The sequence below is a fragment of the Chiloscyllium plagiosum genome, unplaced genomic scaffold (genome assembly GCF_037043375.1).
Source record: "Chiloscyllium plagiosum isolate Xiang-an unplaced genomic scaffold, Cpla_swu_hap1 HiC_scaffold_44, whole genome shotgun sequence".
NCBI lineage: Eukaryota > Metazoa > Chordata > Chondrichthyes > Orectolobiformes > Hemiscylliidae > Chiloscyllium > Chiloscyllium plagiosum.
In genome coordinates, this window is record NW_028270182.1 from 7,132,632 (window position 1) to 7,153,249 (window position 20,618).

At 46.0% G+C, this 20,618-nt stretch overlaps 1 protein-coding gene across 2 annotated transcripts in view; it reads right to left on the reverse strand.

The window, feature by feature from the left end:
- Window positions 1-1,353: 1,353 nt before the first annotated feature.
- LOC122544315 (interferon-induced very large GTPase 1) overlaps window positions 1,354-20,618 on the reverse strand; it is a 30,479-nt gene continuing 11,214 nt past the window's right edge. Inside the window, exons 1-4 of one of the 2 annotated variants that reach the window (XM_043683481.2) lie at window positions 18,955-19,036; window positions 16,223-16,552; window positions 15,311-15,406; window positions 1,354-6,644 (exon numbers count right to left, since the gene is read on the reverse strand). In XM_043683481.2, coding sequence (XP_043539416.2) covers window positions 1,906-6,644; window positions 15,311-15,406; window positions 16,223-16,526 — 5,139 coding nt within the window. In that variant the 5' untranslated portion in view covers window positions 16,527-16,552; window positions 18,955-19,036 and the 3' untranslated portion in view covers window positions 1,354-1,905. Of the gene's footprint in view, window positions 6,645-15,310; window positions 15,407-16,222; window positions 16,553-18,954; window positions 19,037-20,618 lie in introns of those variants that run through there. The other variant, XM_087982944.1, reaches the window with a different exon arrangement.

The following is a 20,618-nucleotide window of genomic DNA, read 5'->3' on the forward strand; positions in this document are numbered from 1 at the left end:
ACCACCATTGCAATATGTGAACACCATCTACAAGATGCATTTCAGGCAACTCGCCACAAATTCAGCAGTATCTAGAATATTTTCACGACTTGAATTGCAACATTTCAAGAATGAAGGTACAGAGTTTTACTGAGCATAGTGATGCCATTTGGCCCATCATCCGTGTGCCGAGCAAGATGGACCATTCGGCCTAATCCCTCTTACCAGCCCTGTCTCCATAACCGTGTAGCTTATAACACTTCCAAGTGTCTATCCAAAAAGATTTTTTTTATTTTCAATACAGTGCAGGTTTTTGGCTCTTTACGGCACTTTTGAGAGTTCCACTTCGGCACTATTCTTTGGATGAGCATCTTCTCAACTCCTCTCCAATCTAACAAATTGCGACACCTCTGGATTCTTGACCAATCCCGCTAAGGCAAATAGGTCCTTTCTCTACAGTCTGTCTTCCTTTTTCTCCTGTTGTCCCCTGGGCCACATCTTTTTGTGAGAGACCAGGCCCTGTGTAGCACCAGGCTCATGTCCCACTCCAGCTCAGACATGCCGCACGAGCAGGAGCGGAGGATGTGCCCGGCACCAAGACCCCTGCAGCTGCTGTCCAGCATCAGTGTCTGGAGGAGCATCAGAGATGGAACAGGAGGTAGGAGGAGACGCATGCAGCCCCAGGCCCATGGCCTGCTCTAGCTCAGACCCTGGCCAATGATAAGCAGCAGTGACTGGAAGAGCAGCAGGGAAAAGGCAAGAAGTAGGAGGAGCCAACTGAGACGAAGATGAATTGCTGAACCAAAAGCTGTTGCAGTAATAGCATGCAATGCAAACAAATCCGAGGTGACGCCAGAGAGTGGTGACACTTCACAAATAACTCGCAAAACAATACTTTTCATTGTAGGAACATGTGACAGTATTAAATAAATCTAAATAATATTATACACTTCGATTAAATCTTTTCTCAGCCTCTTTTGTTCCAAAGAAAACAAATGCATAAAGGCAAGGATATACTTAAAGCCATCCAGCGATTTAATTTTGGATTTCAACCAGGGAATTGTTTTTAAGTTCAGATTTAATGTGTCTATTTTAACACAGTTTGTAATGGTTATACATTGTTTGTGTGGAGGTAAGAATCCTTTTTGTGGCTATCCAGTCTTAACTAAAATTCTTCATTCCTAGCAGCATCTTCATAACTCTTCTCTGTACCCCATCCCCAGTAATCCGACCACCATCTTTTGCGGACACTGAGGGATGGACAGCCTTGTCCACAGCTTCCTAACAATTGTAGCCAAATCGTAACTGAGTTATTTTGGTAACAGAAGGAGTGCATAAAGCAAAACAGGACAGAAAGAGGAGCTAATCAGTACATAGAAGGATGCATAACAAACTTTATTGAATATGTCCACATATTGCAGGATAATAAAGTAAGAGTTCAGAATTATGACAATTGATTCCTTCTATTTAATTCAACCTATCCTAATTTAAGCATTGTTTCTAGCCCAGCCTCAGTGGGATTCCCTCTAAAACTACTTCAACTACAATGTCAGAAATATATTTAAAGCAAACTATAATCACTAAGATAACATTGATCAGTACATTATTCCCCTCTAGATTGGCAATTAACTCTCTTGTAGGAGACTAGACAGTTCAGTTCACTAGGAGAAAGTGAGGCTGAAGAAGGGCTTATGCCCGAAACGTCGATTCTCCTGCTTCTTTGATGCTGCCTGACCTGCTGCGCTTTTCCAGCAACACATTTTTCAGTTCAGTTCACTAGTATTTTTGCACAATTTCTGAAGTTCTTTACTTCCCGATTTTGTGAAGGGATAAGTTCACCTGAGTCCTAAGTAATGATAAGAATCCTCAACTGAAACTGGAGTTAATAGTATTAAAAGTGGACGTCTGATCATCCTGTATTTCTAACTATTTCAGTTCTTTTTTCCTAAACATATTGTATGTTTTCACAATTTCTGCCCTTACAGTTTCCTTCTGTATATTTTTCCAGTCAACAGGAATATCTGCTTTTTTGGCCTTGTAAGCTTCTGCAAACTCTCTATTAAAAGTAGACAGGACATATTTCCAATAGGTTGCTGCTTGGATACTTGTGTCAGGCGGAATATCCCAGGAAGCGAAATAATCATTTACACTGCGGTAGTCTTTATGGGGATGGAATGTATATTCTGTCTCTGCACAGCAGAATGAACTGTCAGATGCTACTGCAGAAGTGCACACTGTCGCCACAAGCTTCTTGTTGTCAATATAGCGATAACGTTTTAGTCCTTCAGGTCGATGGGTTGTAGCAAAATGCTCCTTATGTCCTGAGCCTTCACGTTCACAAGGCACTCCACAGAATGGGCACATCTTCCCACAGCCGAGAACCTGGCGGAAGATCTCTTCATCCGGCTGCACTGGTAGACGTAGCAGAACTTCTTCAATGTCGCAATTCTTGTGAAAGTCTGATGTGAGTTTCTGCTCCATGTCGTCCAGGGCCGCAGTAAAATCAGCAGCAAACTCTCTGGCTGTGACAGCATTCTGAAAGAGTATAATTTCCAAACTCTCCTTGTTAATTACAAAATCATTCTTCAAAATGTCACAAAATTCTGTTACAAATTCTGACACGTTCTCCTTCTCCGTCACCATTGCTTGTTTTATGGCATCTTTTGTCTTTCGTATCAATGCTTGGATTATTTTTGTGATGATCTCCATAATTTTAGTTGTTCCCGTGTAATTCTTTATTATTCTTTTCCTGATCCACTGTCTTGCAAAATGCTCATAGTTTTTGATATATTGTAAGTAATTTTCCACACGGTGCTCATCCAGCAAATCCAGTAGAATCACAGCTTGGAGATAGGCTCTGCTGCTCATTTCATGGTTTGTACAGCTGGCTTTTACATCTTCGACAATCTCCACACCAAGCTTTTTGTCAATGGCTTTCTGAAATGCGGGCTGGAGGCAGTTGCTGCACAGAGCTTGAGCCCTTTTCTGACTTTGATCTTTCTCGTGGTAAATATCTTTAAAAGTGGAATAGTAGGCATCCTTCATTGCTGTCAGACAAGTCAGTGGATCGTTCTCTCTGAAGAAATCTTGGTGCATCTTTTGGAAAATCGGCAGGACATAACCACACATATGCAGCTTTAGGTCTACCTCAAAGTTAACATTTGTGTGAAAGTGGCACCATTTCCCATTGAGTAATGTTTCATCAGTATATTTCAGCAATGTTTGACAGTAAGTTGGATCGAAGTCAACTTTTGCTTTCAGCTTTTCCAGTGCAAACTGCTCAGCGTTTTCAATTAAACTATCTGCAAACACTTGCACTTCACTGCTAGATCCATTTGTAAAAAAGTCTTTAGCTCTTTGCCAATAACCCCTCTCAATGTGATCCCTGGTAACTTGAAACTCGACTTGTCCTTTTTCAAATAGTTTCCCAGCGGTATCTAATCTCTGGCACACCGCACTGCCTCGATGGCGTAGATTTTGTTGCAGTTGATTTTCAAACTCAATTTCGATGTTCTGTTGTTTGAATGACATTGCCTGAAGTGGTTGGACTGTATCTCTCCACATCTTTTCAAACTTTTCCTTGAGTTTGCTGTCATTGAGTTCAGAATTCGACTCTTTGCACATTTGTAGCAGTTCACAGACCTGTTTCTGAATAATCCCCTGATACTCCTTCTGTATGTTATCCAGTTTGGCCATGCCTTTGCGCCTCTGAATTGCATCCTCACATTTGCGCTTGCTGTAAATCTCAAGCTCATTTCGCAAACTCTCAGTACTCAGAGTGAAATCCATTTTGAATTTCTCCACAAGATGGATGTTGTCTACTTTGCTGTTGAAGTATTTTTCCAGATGTATGAGAATCATTTGCTTTTGCGCCTGGAGAATTTTATTTGTTTCTTGTATCAGAGTCTGGTACAGATCATCAAGCTGATCAAGAGGGTGATTCCCAATGTTATTCTCGGCCTTTTCTACCTGGGAATGAATGCTTTTCCTAAATTGCCACTCCCATTCCGAGTACTTCAAACTGAGCTGGCTGTAAGCATCTGCAACTAGGCTGTTTCTAAAACTGAAAATGAAATTTTCATACTTGACTGCATTCCATAAACCCTTCATCCATTCTATGAATTGGTGAATCGTAAATGGTTCTTTTCTTTCTCTGCGTTGCTTAAACAAATCAAACAGATATTTCTTTAGTTCAAATATATTTTCACTGTAGCCAGTGTTTACTGGTGCCATGGGAGGAACACCATGCCAGAGGCCTGGAATGTACCAGTTGTTCTTTTCAGGATCATATTCCATGATATCTGAAAACTTTGTGAATTTGTGGTCTTTCTTCTCCATCTTTGCTGCTGCCTTTGTCATTTCATTTAACTGATCCAGGAGATGCTTCCTGTCTCTCATGTTCTGATCATGTGCTGACACTTCTCCCACATTTTGATGAATGAACTGACAGTTTGGTTTGTGCCCTACCTCTTTCATCCTCAGGAAGGCGTGCACCACTATCTGCAAGACATCCTTCATTTCAGAAGAGTTTTCCATAGCCATGTTGACTAATGTAATGTCACTCAGTCCAACAACCAGCGTTGCAAGTTCATTATCATGTTCATGGCTGTCCTCCAGCTTTGCCAGTTCTGGAGCTTTTAATCCTTCAGTGTCAATAATCATCAGGTACTCACTACCGATCTCCTTGCTCAGGTCTCCTGTAATTTTGATCAACTGCATGAAGGCTCCTCTTGTACATCTCCCACTGCTCACTGCAAACTGCAAACCAAACATAGTGTTTAAGAGGGTAGACTTCCCTGTACTCTGTACACCCAGGACAGTCAGAACAACTATTTTAGTATCTGGTCCTAGTTTCTCTGAAAGATGTGTGAGCACAGAGCTGACCCACTGTTCAGAAATGCTGGACGCATCGCCATCTAGAAGTTCAAGTGGAAAGCCATCTAACATGAGATCAGCAACCACACTAGGAAGTGATGTATACTGACGATTATTTTCTGACAGAATGTGTTCCTGAACTAGAGTTGCCTCAGCTTCATAAATCTGTCCTATTTCTCGCATGAAATGTTCTAGCCCTAGAGAACTGTCTGATATTTGTTTGTCGAGGTCTGTGAGTTTTTTGGTTGCACCAGGTGATGCTTTATATAGTTGTTTATAAGCTTCACGTAATTCAGAAAGCTCTTCTCGTGCGGTGGCATCGAGAAGATACTTGATCCATTTCAGGAACAAGTGTCTTTCATCGTGGCTCGTATTTGCCATTACTGCGACAAACTCAGAAAGGTTTTCCGTAATGTCATACTCTCGCTGTTTCTTCCGCAAATTTGTTAGTTCAAGTCTGAGTTCGGAGTTGTATGCCTCAACAGGCATATCACCACGCTTCTTCTGGCGACAAAGCTCCTTGTCTATCTTCGACCATTTCTTCCAGAGCTCTCCCTGTAAGGGTAGTTTTTCCATCTTATATTCTGCCACACTTCGCATGTCTCCCATGGCAGCCTCTGCCACTTCTTTAGCACTATGGCAGTGTGGCTCATCTTCATCCACTAAAATCTCTAACTTGCGAGCTACATCAGCCATTCCCTCAATGCTCACACAGTCTGTCATGTTTTCCAAAGTCTCCTTGATGCATGATCGAATTTGTTCAACAAACATTGATGTGTTCACGTTCTTATTTTTAACAATAATGTGGTTCCGTTCCAACTTCATTAATGGAGCCAGTTTCTGGAGAAAGCTGCTTGTAACAACCTGCTGGTCCAGCTGTGGATTGAGGATGAGGAAGTATCGCGTTTCCAATTCAGCGACAGACTCCAAAAAAGCGAACTCGTTGGCACCGACCTGATCGACAAATATAAAGACTGCTGAGGATACCTGAGCCAGGAAATGAACTTGGGAGCGTAGCGTACTTGCATCACCACGGAGGTTGGCAATGAGGATGGGTTCTGTGAAGATATCAATATTTCTCTTGCCACAGGGGAGGTACCAGCAGAACTCCACTAATCCGTCCGAAATTTTCCGAGGAATATCACCACATTCCATGCTGTGAGTGACAAAGAAGTTGTGATGATGGTGGGGGTTACTTAATACCTCATTGAGAATCCTTGATTTGGAAGTACTGCACTCACCCAGGCGAATAAATGAAATAACGTGCATTGGCGTGGTCACCATTGTTGCCTCTTTGAATCCTTTACTCGCCTCGAGTGACTGAGGTCTCCACTTCTTCACAATGAAACGCATGGCCCACAGCAGTAGGGTGCTGTTGTCCTTGCTGTAATCTGGCAGTAAGAGAGGCAGCGCAAACTGACACATAGACATCTTCATCATCACCTCTTGCTGCAGGATGCTGTCAGCACAAAGGAAAACTGCAGTAATGACATCCAGTGGATTGCATGCATCGCCAGTGTCTTTTCCCGTGATATCAAAAAGATCGGAAAAATTTGTTTGATCAATGGTCAGTTTAGGAATGTCTGCTGAGCATTTGATATTTCTGGCTGTCAAATTGAGAATCATAAGTTTCTTTAGAAAATACCACGGAATATCTTCCAAGCTTTGTGGCTTTGCACACGCTATGGTTTCTGGGCCAATTTCAAGAATTTTGCTTAAAGAAAGTTTCTCTCTCAAGTACTTCTGTAGTTTCAGCTTGGAAAGCACTTCCTGAAAATTGTTTTCTTTGACTGTGAAATGAAAAATACAAAAGATGCTTCAAATATGTAAATTAAACATATTTCTCTTCTGATATTGCAGTCCATTTCAACATAGAATATGTTCCGTCAAGTTTACATTAAGTTACACTAGAGATTTCTTAATTAAGTGCCCATTTTACGTGGCACAGTTGCTCAGTAGTTAGCACTGAGGGACCTGGGTTTGATCCAATCAATGGCCTATGAGATTCATTAGAAATCTGAACCAATAAGTTAAGGAAAGAATAAAAATAATATGATGTTGTGGCCATTACAGAGACTTGGTTGAGAGAGTCACAGGACTAGCTGCTAAACTTTCCCAGGTTTCATTGTTTTAGATGAGATAGAGAGGGAGTTAAAAAAGGTGGAGGAATTGCATTTCAAGTCAGGGAGAACATCGCATCTGCATTCAGAGAGGACATACTGGAGGGCTCATCCACTGAAGCAGGAAGGGTAGAGCTCAAAAATAAGATGGGTGCAATCACTCTGGTAGGATCATACAATTGCCCTGCAACAGCCTCCGAGACATTGAGAAACAAATATGTAGGAAGATTATGGAAAGATGCAATAACAACAGGGTTGTCATAGTGAGTGGCTTTAACTTCTCCAATATTGACTGGGGCTTCATTAGAGCAAAAGGCTTAGATGGTGCAGAATTTGTTAAGTACATCCAAGAGGGTTTCTTTTTTTATTATTTCAAAAATATACTTTATTCATAAATACTTTGATCTATACAACTGGACATGTCATACATATGTACACATTCCATTTCTTTGCGTATCGAAACAGAGTAATCATTCTTATTTACAGGTTGGTGCGATTACATTGAGCTGAGGCGCCAGCAGAGCTCAAATGACTGCGTGGGCCCCCTGTTCTTCTTAGGCAGGCAGATGTTACATGGTGGTCTTTCCCCACCACGCCTTGGCGGCAGCTGCCCCAAGCTTCAGCGCGTCCCTCAATACATAGTCCTGGACCTTGGAATGTGCCAGTCTGCAACACTCAGTCGGGGTCAACTCCTTCAGCTGGAAGATCAACAGGTTTCGGACCACCCAGAGAGCGTCCTTCACCGAGTTGATGATCCTCCAGGCGCAGTTGATGTTCGTCTCGGTGTGCGTCCCGGGGAACAGGCCGTAGAGCACGGATCCCGCGTCACGGCGCTGCTCGGGACGAACCTCGACAGACACCACTGCATTCCTCTCCAGACTTCCTCTGCATAGGCACATTCCAGAAGGAGGTGTGTGACAGTCTCGTTCCCCCCCCCCAGCTGCTTCGAGGGCAGCGTGTGGTGCGGCAGAGAGTCCGGGCGTACATAAAGGATCTCACAGGCAGAGCCCTTCTCACCACCAGCCAAGCCATGTCTTGGTGCTTGTTGGAAAGTTCTGGCGATGAGGCATTCTGCCAAATGGCTTTGACAGTCTGCTCAGGGAACCGCTCGACAGGATCCGCCCTCTCCTTTTCCCGAAGGGTCTCAAGGACACTACGTGCTGACCACTTCCTGATGGACTTGTGGTCAAAGGTGTTTTTCTTCATAAACTTCTCCACGAAGGACAGGTGATACGGTACGGTCCAACTACTCAGAGTGTTCCGCGCCAGTGAGGCCAGGCCCATCCTTCGCAACCGGGGACAGGTAGAACCTCAGTACGTAGTGACACTTGGTGTTTGCGTACCGGGGATCCACGCACAGCTTGATGCAGCCACACACAAAGGTGGCCATCAGGGTGAGGGTGGCATTGGGCGTGTTTTTTCCCCCATTGCACCGGTCTTTGTACATTATGTCTCTTCGGACCCGGTCCATCTTTGATCTCCACATGAAGTGGAAGATGGCCCGGGTGACTGCGGCAGCACAGGTTCTGGGAATAGGCCAGACCTGTGCCACGTATAACAATACTGAGAGTACCTCGCACCTGATGATCAGGTTTTTACCCGTGATGGAGAGCGACCGTTGCTCCCATCTGCCTAGTTTCTGTCTCACCTTCCTGATCCGCTCCTCCCAGGTCTTGGCGCATGCCCCAGCCCCCCCGAACCAAATACCCAGCACCTTCAGGTGGTCAGTCCTGACAGTGAAGGGGATAGAGGATTGGTCGGCCCAGTTCCCGAAGAGCATGGCTTCGCTCTTGCCTCGGTTAACATTGGCCCCCGAGGCCCGTTCGAACTGGTCGAAGATGCACATGAGTCTGTGCACGAACAGCGGATCCGAGCAGAAAACGGCGACGTCATCCATGTACAGGGAGGCCTTAACCTGCAGGCCCCCGCTGCCAGGAATAGTCACCCCTCTCAGGCTTGCATCCTTCCTGATGGACTCGGCAAATGGCTCTATGCAGCACACAAACAAGGCAGGAGAGAGAGGGCAGCCCTGCCTGACTCCAGATCTGACTGGGAAGCTATCTGATTCCCACCCATTGATTGAGACTGCACTGACAATGCTGGTGTAGAGCAGTCTGATCCAATTAGCGATTCCCTCCCCGAAGCCCATTTTGGAGAGGACATCCCTCATATATGTATGCGATATCCTGTCAAAGGCTTTCTCCTGGTCCAGGCTGATGAGGCAGGTGTCCACCCCCCTGTCCTGCACGTAGGCCATCGTATCTCTGAGGAGTGCGAGACTCTCAGTGATCGTCCTGCCCGGTACAGCACAGGTTTGGTCAGGGTGAATCACCAACCCCAGAGCAGACCTGACCCGGTTGGCGATGACCTTTGACAAGATTTTGTAGTCTGTGTTTAACAGTGAGATTGGTCTCCAATTTCTAATTTCCTCCCTCTCCCCCTTCTGCTTGTAGATGAGGGTGATGATGCCTTTCCTCATGGATTCACTCATGGTACCTGCCCGAAGCATACTGACATACACCTCCAGCAGGTCCCGGCCAATCAAGTCCCAAAGAATAGATTTCGACCAGTAAGCCGTCACTTCCGGGAGTTTTATTCTTTTCGAAGGACTCGAGGGCCTTGGTCAGCTCATCCAGAGATAGCGGCTGGTCCAGCCTCTCCCATGTTCCGTCGTCTAGGACCTCCGTGATAGAGGACAGGGATGACTGGGAGGCCGTGCTGTCGGTTGGCTTCGAGTCATACAGACTGGCATAGAAGGATTTACTGATCCTCATGATGTCAGCCTGAGATGACGTTACCGAGCCATCTTCTTCCTTCAGGCTGCAGAGCACGGGGCTCTCTTTGTGCACCTTCTGGATGAAGAAACGTGAGCAGGTCTCGTCCTGCTCCACCGAGCGGACCCTGGACCGGAAGATTATCTTGGAGGCCTCCGAGGCAAAGAGCGAGGCTTGCTGGCCCTTCACCTCCTGGCCCTTCACCTCTGTGACATCGACCCCCATTGTCTGCAGCAGGAGCAGGTTCTGCATACTTTCCTGGAGTTGGGACAGTTTTCCCCGCCTCTCTCTCACCTCCTGAACAACTTTGAGGGTGAAGAATCTCTTGATGTTCCCTTTTACTGTTTCCCACCAGTCCACTGGGGACTCAAAGAGGGGCTTCGCGGTTCTCCAACCTGCATAGTCCCTCTTGAGCTCTTCGATGTTACCCGAGGTCAACAGCTTGGTGTTCAGTTTCCGCGTTCCCTTACCAGCCCATTGCTCATCCTGTAGGTGACAGTCGGCCAGCAGGAGGCAGTGGTCGGAGAAGAACACCGGCTTGACGTCGGTGGATCTGACCGAGAGTGTTCGGGACACAAACAGGTCATCTATCCTTGAGCGGATAGACCCGTCTGCCCGTGACCAGGTGTTTCTACGCTGTGCTCCGTCTGCAGGGGCGCTGAAGACGTCGTGCAGCTTGGCGTCTTTGACCGTGTCCATCAGGGCTCTGGACGTGGCGTCCAGTTTAGTGTCCCCCCCGGCCGGATTGTCCATCTGCATCAATGATACAGTTGAAGTCTCCAGCCAGAATGACCGGCCTGGACGTAGCCAGCAACAGTGGAAGCTGTTGCAGGACGGCCAACCGTTCACTCTTACCCACTGGGGCGTACACGTTGATTAGTCTCACGGGAGCGTTTCTGTATGTAACATCAGCAACGAGGAGGCGCCCGCCCACCACCTCCTTAACCTCGGAGATGGTGAAGTTGCCTCCCCGTAACAGAATACCCAGGCCCGAGGAGCGGTTATCGTTACCCCCCGACCACACTGACGGCTCATGGGCCCACAAGCTCGACCATCTCCTGTAACTGCTGAGGTGCGGTATCCCACACTCCTGCAGAAACAGGAACATCGGCTTTCACGTTGGCCAGGAAGGCCAGTGTTGAAACACATCGTGCAGCAGATTTTACGCAGCGCACATTAATAGTTGCAATTTTTAACCCCATTTTGTTAACAGGTTGTAAGGTTACCCATGTCCGATTGTCGCTGGTCCTGCCCCTCTGGGGTAGCTGTCTGCATCCCCATGCAGAACACGAACTGCTGGACCCTCGCAGGGCTGAGGTAGCTGTCCAGCTCCTCACTCGGCCCATTTGCCCGCTTCGGTGTCATCGGGCTGAGACCAGGGTCCACGCTGTCTGTTTCTATATCTGACAGCGGGGCTGTCAGAGGGTCGCTGCTCCCAGTGACCTGGAGCTGTGTGGCGGCGGGGCCCTCCTGGCTTACACCTGGTGGGGGGTGGTAGTTTCCCATTTCCTCAAGAGGTTCGACCCTTGGTTGGCAGTTGCTGCTCTCCTTTCTCCTCTCAGCGCTCTGCCTCTTCTTTTGGTGACGACCCTCCTTATGCCCGTCCTCACCCTCCGAACAGCTGTCCGTGTCTTCCACCTGCAGCTGCCTTTTCCCCTTTTTCTGGGAGGTCTTGGTGGCCGGGTGGGTTTTCCTCCTCTTGTTTTACACCACAGTCCATTCCTCTGCCTCCTTCTTTCCCTTCTCCGCCTCCTCCTCCTGTCCTGTCGGAGATTCGCTCGGCAGCTGTACCTCTCCAGTAGCTGTCATCTGCTCTGCTCCGGCCTGTCCTTCCTTTTGCGTGCCCCCAGACACCATTCCCTTGCCGGTTTGCGGTGCCTTGCCGTCCTTTTGTGGCCCGCCTCCGGCCATCTGCGTGTAGGTGGCGGCCCCTCGTCTTGGGCAGGCCCTGTACACGTGGCCCGCCTCCCCGCACAGATTGCAGTTCTTTTCCTCCTTGCACTCTTTGGTCGGGTGACCCTCCTTCTTGCAGTTCCGACAGATTGTGAGCTTGCAGTCCGCCGCCATGTGGCCTGGCCTCCCACAGGTTCGGCACACTTTCGGCTGCCCTGCATAAGTCAGGTACTCTCTGCTCCCTCCGATAGCAAAGCTGGAGGGTGGGTGGAGGATATTCCCGCTGGCATCAACCCTCAGGGTTAACTTGACCTGTCGTAAGCTGGTCCAGATCCCGAAAGGGTCAACCACACGGTGCTTTGTCCCTCGACCTGCACATATCTTCCCAGGAACGTCAGGACATCGGTTGCTGGCAAGTAGGGGTTGTACATGTGGACCGTAACAACCTGACTCCTCTGTGCAGGAAGCACACATAACGGGACCGCCGACAAGATGGAGAACAGCGGCTCCCCCTCCTTCTCCTTGAAGACCTTCAGGAGCTGCTCACATTGCTTCACGCTCCTGAAGGTGACGTCAAAGTAGCCTGCCCCAGGGAAATCCTGCAGGCAGTACACATCTGCTGCGGCGAACCCACAGCACTCGAACAACACCTTCTTGACAAACACCGTCCGATCGACTGGTGTACGCTCTTCCACCTTCTTGACAGTCACCCGGACTGTGTTGCGAACGCCCTGGCCTGGGGTGCGAGCAGCTGTTGAGGCCATAGCTCTGAGGTTGGCTGGTCCCTGAATTGGCGTTAGGCCGAAGCCAGCATGAAGATCCACCAATAGCAGGTCAGCACAACCAAACGATCCTCTAATGTCCAATCACGATCCAGCGATGATCTCCACTAGCTCTGATGACTCGCAACTTGACTCCTGTCCTGATAAGAACAGACACTTGATCTTAGCCAAAAGGCCGAGAAGCGATCCAAGAGGGTTTCTTGGAACAGTATGTGGATAGTCAAACTGCAGGAGGAGCCATACTGGACCTTGTAATGGCTTGTGAGCCTGGCAAGGTGACTGACCTTTTAGTGGGTGCACATTTTGGAAACAGTGGTCACAACCCCTTAAGTTTTAAGATTGATATGAATAAGGATAAGTCAAGACCTTGTGGGAATGTACTAAACTGGGGAAGGGCAAATTATGTCAGTATTAGGCAGGAACTAGGGAGTATTCATTGGGAGGAGCTTGTTATTGGGCAAGTCCACATTTGGCATGTGGGAATTGTTTAAAGACCTACTGATCAGAGTTGAGGACTGGCATGTTCTTAAGGATGAAAGACAAGGATGGCAAGGTAAGGGACACTTAGGTAATGAGGGAGGTTCTGAATTTAGCCAAAAGGGAAAAAAGGGCATATGTAAATTTTTGAAAATTGGACAAGGCCCATGAGGAATATAAAGAAAGCAGAGTAGAACTCAAGCAGGAAATTAGGAGAGCAAGAAGGGGCCATGAAATAACCTTGGAGAATAGGGTTAAAGAGAATCCCAAGGCATTCTATCTTGACATTAAAAATAAAAGGAAAGCTAAAGAGAAGGTAAGACCACTCCACAATAAAGGAGGGAACTTATGTTTGGATGAGATCCTAAATGAGTGCTTTGCATTGGTGTTCACCCAGGAGAAGGATATGAAGGATAGTGAGATTAGAGTGGAGCATGCTAATATGCTAGGGCATTTTGAGATCAAGGAAAAAGTGGTAGTGGGTCTCTTGAAGAGTATTAAGGTAGATAAATTTCCAGGGCCTGATAGTTTCTACCCCAGGTTATTGAGACAGGCGAGAGAGGAGATTGCTGGGGCCTTGACCAAGATTTCTGCATCCTCACTAGTCACTGGTGTGGTCCTGCAGGACTGGCGAGTAGGTAATATTGTTACTCTGTTCAAGAAGGGAAATAGTAATAATTGAGGATGGTGAGTCTCACTTCAGTAGTTGGGAAGCTATTGAAGAGAATTCTTAGGGATAGAATTTACGCATATTTGGAAAAGTGTGGCCTAATTAAGTACATCCAAGAGGGTTTCTTGAAACAGTATGTGGATAGTCCAACTGCCGTACTTGTATTGGCTTTGAGCGGGACAGGTCATGTCTTACTAACTTAATTACATTTTTCGAGGAGATGGCGAAGTGATCATTGAGGGTAGAGCAGTGGATGTTGTCTGTATGGATTTTAGTAAGGCTTTAAACAAGGTCCCTTGGTAGGTTCATGTAGAAGATTAAGATGCATGGAATCCATGGTAACTTGGCCATTTGCAATCAGAGTTGGCTTGCCCAAAGAAGGCAGAGGATAGTGGTGGGAGGGTGACTTTCAGGCTGGAGATCTGTGACTGGTGGTGTTCTGCATAGATCCCATACTCTGCTATTTGTGATATATGTAAATTACTTGGATGAAAATGTAGATTTTAGCAAGTTTGCAGTGGACACAAAGATCGATGGGGTTGTAGAATGTTATCAAAGGATACACATCAAAGGATATAGATCAGCTGCAGATATGGGCAAGAAAATAGCAGATGAAGTTTAATCCCAGTAAGCGTGAGGTGCTGTACTTTGGGACATAAATGTGAAGGAAATGTATCCAGTTAATGGCGGGACCCTGAACAGCATTGATATACAGAGGGATCTGAGGGTTCAAGTCCATAGTTCCCTGAAAGTGGCCACCCAAATAGGTATGCTGGTAAAGAAGGCATAAGGCATGCTTGCTTTTATTGGTTGGGGAATTGAGTACAAGAGTCAGGATGTCATGTTGCAGCTTTATGAGAGTTTGGTTAGGCCAAACACTGAAGAGTATTGCATTCAGTTCTGGTCGCCACATTACAGGAAAGATGTGGAGAGTTTAGAGAGGGTGCAGAAGGATGATGTGTGGATTAAATGGTATGAGCTATAAGGAGAGGCGAGAAATTCTCAGGTTGTTTTCTCTGGAGCAGCGGAAGCTGAAGGGTGATTTGGTAGCAGTCTATAAAATTATGAGATGCATAGATAGGGATGACGGTCAGAATCTTTTTTCCCAGAGTTAAAATATCTAATACTAGGGGCATGCATTTGAGATGATGGAGGGAAAGTTTTTTACAGAGTGTGGTAGGAGTCTGGAATGTGCTGCCAGGGATGATGGTGGAAGCACATACAAAAGAAGCATTCAGGAGACATTTAGATAAGCACGTGAATCTGCAAGAAATGGAGGGATATGGATCAAGATTAAGCAGAAGGGATTAGTTTAATTTGGTATCATGTTCAGCACAACATGGTGGGCCAAAAGGTCCATTCCTGTGCTATATTAAATAAATGAAGGTTTCACTGAACCGGAAACAATAACACTTTCTCTCCACAGATGCTACCAGACCTACTACAATTCTCCAGAAATTTCTGATTTGGTTAAGGAAAGAAGTTTGATTTTTGAGCAACCCTAACATTGTAGATATTACAGTAAAATCCCTGCAGCCCCTCATAAAAAACTATTTGTTTATTCTGATTCCTGATGAAGGGCTTTTGCCCGAAACGTTGATTTTCCTGCTCCTCCGATGCTGCCTGACCTGCTGTGCTTTTCCAGCACCACTCTAATCTAGACTCTGGTTTCCAGCATCTGCAGTCCTTGTTTTTACCGATAAACTGTTTGTAGCCAACCCAATTCAATAAATGATGCACCTTTTTTCCCAATTCTTTGTTGGTTTTCTTCTTGTTGATTGAGCAAGTCCTTCTCAGCAGCAGGAGTTCCACTTGTATTAGTACAGCAAGATTCACCTGAGTCAAGAGAACAAACAGACCCTGTAAACCATACAAAGCATTGAAATAGTACTAGTTCAGCAGGAAGGTAGGAACAGGAGGAGTGAGTTCTCCCCTCAAGGCTGTTTACCATCAATGAGGTCATAGCTGACCCACAGCTTGACGCTCTGTATATCAGTATCCACGGTAGCACGGTGACTCTGTGGTTAGCACTGCTATCTTGCAGCATCAAGGACCTAGGTTCAATTCTACCCTTGGGTGACTGTCAATGTGGAATTTGTATGCAGTCCCCGTGTCTGCATGGGTTTCCAGTTTCCTCCCACAGTCCAAAGATGTGCAGATTAGGTGCATTGGCTGTACTAAATTGCCCGTAGCATCCTGGAATGTGCAAACTAGGTGGATAGGCTGCAGGAAATGCAGGTTTATAGGGTTGGGTTGCTGTGGACTTAGTGCCTAAAAATCTGTTTAACAATTGTCAGTGCTTCTCAATGGAAGCTTACAAACACAATGAAAATTGTTGAAGGAAGATACTTAATTTAATGAAGTATGAAGTGGTAAAAAGACTGTGGGCTGTTGTGCTTCACTCTTAGCTGGCCGTGAACTCTTACTATGCTGCTTTTAGAAGACTCCCACTTTTCCAAATGTAGACTTAACTGCAAGTAGCTGCTACCAGTGTGCGTTTGCCAGATCCTGTCTACTGATATTGAAATCAGCCTCCCCGCCCCAATTTAGAGACCTAACTTCTGTACTATCCTTATCCCTTTCCATATGATTTTGAAACTTACAGGGTCTGATTGTTAATTTAGTAATACTGACTTGCAAGCTCCAACTCACCTCTTGTGGCAAGATTAAATCCAACCAATATTTCATCCACTCCTGGGAATTCACTCTGTAAACTTTGCAGAACTCTTAGAAAGATCTCACAAGTCTCCTCTCCCTTCAGAACCACAGTGTTTATAATTGTTCTGATCTTATCCTTGGGATCTGTGATCCCATCAATACGATTATACTCATCCACTTTGAAGATGAGCATCGCATCAAGCTCATCAAGGAGAACGTTTGGTTGCTCTTTCAGAATGTCAATGAGCGTTCTGCGATTTTTCCGTAGAATATCTGATGGAATCTGTTCCGAAGCCATTTTGTGGGACAGTTACTTAGCAACACCTGTGAGAAAATACAAAGTTGTTAGCCGAATCGTTAATAGACTTTGAAGCAATAAATTAGAAACATAATTCTCTCTGTTATAGAAGAAGGTAAGAATAGCACAATGTAAAATCTGAAGCTTGTTGATAGACTCAGAGCCAGTGCTCCTACTATACCAATGAAAACTACAAAATTTAATTTAGTTGTGTTTGAACTGTAATTGTTTAAAAATAAAAGACACTTATTTATGCTCAGAATGATGCGCTGGCTTTGGAAGACCAGAGGAGGTTTACAAGAACAAACCTGGGGATGAAGGGCTTGACATGTGAGGAGTGGTTAAGGACTCTGGGTCTGTACTCGATGGAGTTTAGGAGAATCAGGGGGGAATCTGATTGAAACTTATAGAACACTGGACGAGGAGAAGGTATTAGTCACAGATACTAGTACCTGAGGCCACAGCCTCAGAGTGAAGGGATGACCCTTTAGAACTGAGATGAGGTGGAATTTTTTCAGCCAGAGGTTGATGAATCTTAGAAATCCTACAGTGTGCAAATCAGGCCCTTCAGCCCAACAGCAACCCTCCGAAGAGTAACCCGTGCAGACCCATTCACCCTACTCTATATTTACCCCTGACTAATGCACCTAACCTAGGCATCCCTGAACACTATGGGTAATTCAGTGTGGCCATTTCACCTGGCCTGCACATCTTTGGACTGTGGGATGAAGCCCACACAGACAGTCACCCAATGCTGGAACTGAACCTGGGTCTCTCATGGTGTGAGGCAGTAGTGCTAACCACTGAGCCACCACGCTGCCCTGTTAAACCAATTGTTGAATCGATGGACTGAATGGCCCAATTCTGCTTCTATATCTTATAGCCTTATGTGCTATGTCACATTATGCATAACTGCCTTTTGAGAAGCTACTGGTGAACTGCCTAAATGGTCCTCTACCCACCAAGTGCCTGTTGCTGTGGCGCTGGGTAGCGTGTAAACTTGAGTGTAGCTTTGAAGTGATGCTGCACTTAATGCGGGTGTGGAGTTGGAGGGGGGGAGAGCAGCATTCACAGCGAGAGCATGTAGTGCATCCACTTCACTCCTCGAAAGGCCGCCTGTCCTCTTCAAGGAAGCCTGCATCGAATGACATTAAAACAAGTGGGGTCCAGATCTGCAAGTAGACTGCCAAATCAGCCACTTCAGAGGCTCCTGGAACACCCTTCACATCATGGAGTGAGTTCTTAGCCCAACTCCTATTTGGCAGCATTCAATTCCTCTCGGCATCACCTAACTCCCTGTTTACCAGTCCTCTAGGACTGCAGGCTACAATCAGATCATCTGTGATCGTATGGAATAGCAGCACAGGTCTGAAAGCACAAATGGCCTTGCCACGCTCTTATTTCATTCATATGTTCAAAGTCCTGGAACTCCCTTCCCAACAGCCCTGTCAACACAGGTTTCAGTAGGTTCAGCATCACCTAGACTCACCAGCGGCACACACATCCCATGAATGAATAAGTCCATGTTGGCATATCCATCCTGCTCCTCAAATGCTGCCTGACCAGCTGTGCTTTTTCAGCACCAAACGTTTCGACTCCTATCTCCAGCATCTGCAGTTCTCGCTTTCTCCATGTTGGCACATGCTGCAGTCAACCTTCTGGCCGTCTTAATGCATCTAATTGTATCAACATAAGCCTAATCTCTGCATATCATTTCACACATGTGGACCTTGAAAGGAGTCAGTTACTATAATTTCTGAACTAATTTTGCAGAACTACAATTAAAATTCAGGATGGTATAGTGGCTCAGTTGACAGGGCCAGCGACCCGGGTTCGATTCCTGCCTCGGTCGACTCTCTGTGTGGAGTTTGCACATTCACCCTGTATCTGTGTGGGTTTTCTCTAGGTGCTCCAGATTCCTCCCACAATCCAAAGATGTGCAGGTCAGGTGAATTGGACATGCTAAATTGCCCAGGGTGTTAGGGGTAAATGTAGGGGAATGGGTCCAGGTGGGTTACTCTTCAGTATGGACATTCTGGGCCGAATGGCCTGTTTCCATACCACAGGGAATCTAATCTAAAATATTCCAGCAGGTACTTCAAATACCAATAACAAGGCATGGGACAAGTTTTAAAAATCTTTGAGGCTGGATGTCTCTATTATGCTAAATTGACATGTATACATTTAAAGACCATAAAATATAGGAGCAGAATTAGGCCATTCAGCCATCAAGTCTGCTCTGCCATGCAGTCAATGCTGATATATTTCTCAACCCCATTCTCTTTCCTTCTCCCTGTAACCCTTGATTTCCCAACCAATCAAGAACCTATCTATCTCTGTCTTAAAGACACTCAATGACAAAGCCTAGAAATTGCTGCAGTTAAAATAACAAGAAAAAATAAGTGGCAATTCTTTGATTCATCCAAACCTTTAACTTTTCCATCCATTGGCAGGCACCAGGCTTTGTTTTGGACTCCCGAGTTAACAACTGAAGGACTGGTGCTTTCAGAGAGTCTAATATAATTCCCTGAAGATCCTCCCACCTTTTGCAAAACAGCAACATGTGATTTCCAGTAAACACTGAGTATAGTTTCTGTTGCTGGCATACGTCACTCCCAGGAAATAGTTACAAACACAATGTATGGATAATTCCTCAGAATCTGTACTTGAAAGGCTGGATGTTTCTTCTCTTTCCTTTGGCCTTGCACTACAGTATCAATGATATATGGAGATTACAGTGCTTATCTCAGGACAAATTAACCCGACAGAACAAGAAAATCCAATCTTTGATTTCCCTTGCTGTAGGGGAATAAAGATTAAAATAATAGCAATTGTCATTTTTGATAATGGATTGGATCAGTATGACAGCTTTGATAGAAAATTTAAGAATGGAATTGCAAACACAATTGCAAGCAAGGCATTCCTGAAGAAGAGCTTATGCCCGAAACGTCGATTCTCCTGTTCCCTGGATGCTGCCTGACCTGCTGCGCTTTTCCAGCAACACATTTCCAGTTCCGTAGTTAACCATGTGGAAGATCGTATCTGCATTTATAAGCATCCTTCACAACCTCAAGGCATTTCCATGCTCTGTGTGGCCAAAAACATGGCTTTGAAGTGTATCTAGGACCCGTGGCAACCAATTTTCTCAGGGCAAAAACTGACAGAGGCAATATATAGTGAACTAAGGGAATCAAAGAGTGATTTATGGCACATATTCAGCCCATTGAATTTATGCCTGCTCTCCAGAACAATCCAGTCCAGCACATTCCCTGTTCTAACCTTATAGCCCCATGAGTCTGTTTCTTTTACGTGCTTATCCAATTTTCTTTTTGAATTATTGTCTTTGCTTCCACCACACTCAAGAGCAGTGAATTGCACATCATTATCACTCCCTCCAAGACAGATTAATTCTCACACTCCCTCTTGAACAAATTCAGAAATCTGTGTTCCCCCAATCCTTATCCCAACAGTCAGTAGAAGTCATAGAATTCCTACAGTGTGGAAATAGGCCATTTGGCCCATTGAATCCACACCAACCCTCCACAGATCATCCCATCCAGACCCACCGCATCCCTGTTACCCTGCATTTCCCATGACTAATCCACCCAGCCTACACATCCCTGGACTCAATGGGACAATTTAGCATGGCCAGTCCACCCTCACCTGCATATCTTTGGACTGCAGGAGGAAACCAGAGCATCCAGAGGAAACCCATTTAGACGCAGGGAGAATGTGCAAATTCAACACAGACAGTCCCCCAAGGGTAGCATTGAACCCAGGTCCCTAGCACTGGAGTGCACATGGCAAAAAAATTTTCCGCCAGTAAGAGAGACAAGGGCCCGAACGCACGGCCTCAGCGGTGGGGGGTGGGGGGGGGGGGAATGACCCATTAAAACTGAGATGAGGAGGAATTTCTTAAGCCAGAGGTTGGTGAATCTGGGACTCATTGCCGCAGAGGGCTGTGGAGGCCAAGTCATTGAGTGTCTTTAGGACAGTGATAGGTAGATCAGTGAGGGGATCAAGGGTTATGGGGAGAAGGGGATTGAAAAACATATCAGCCATGATCAAGTGGCAGTCGAGAGTGTGGTGCTG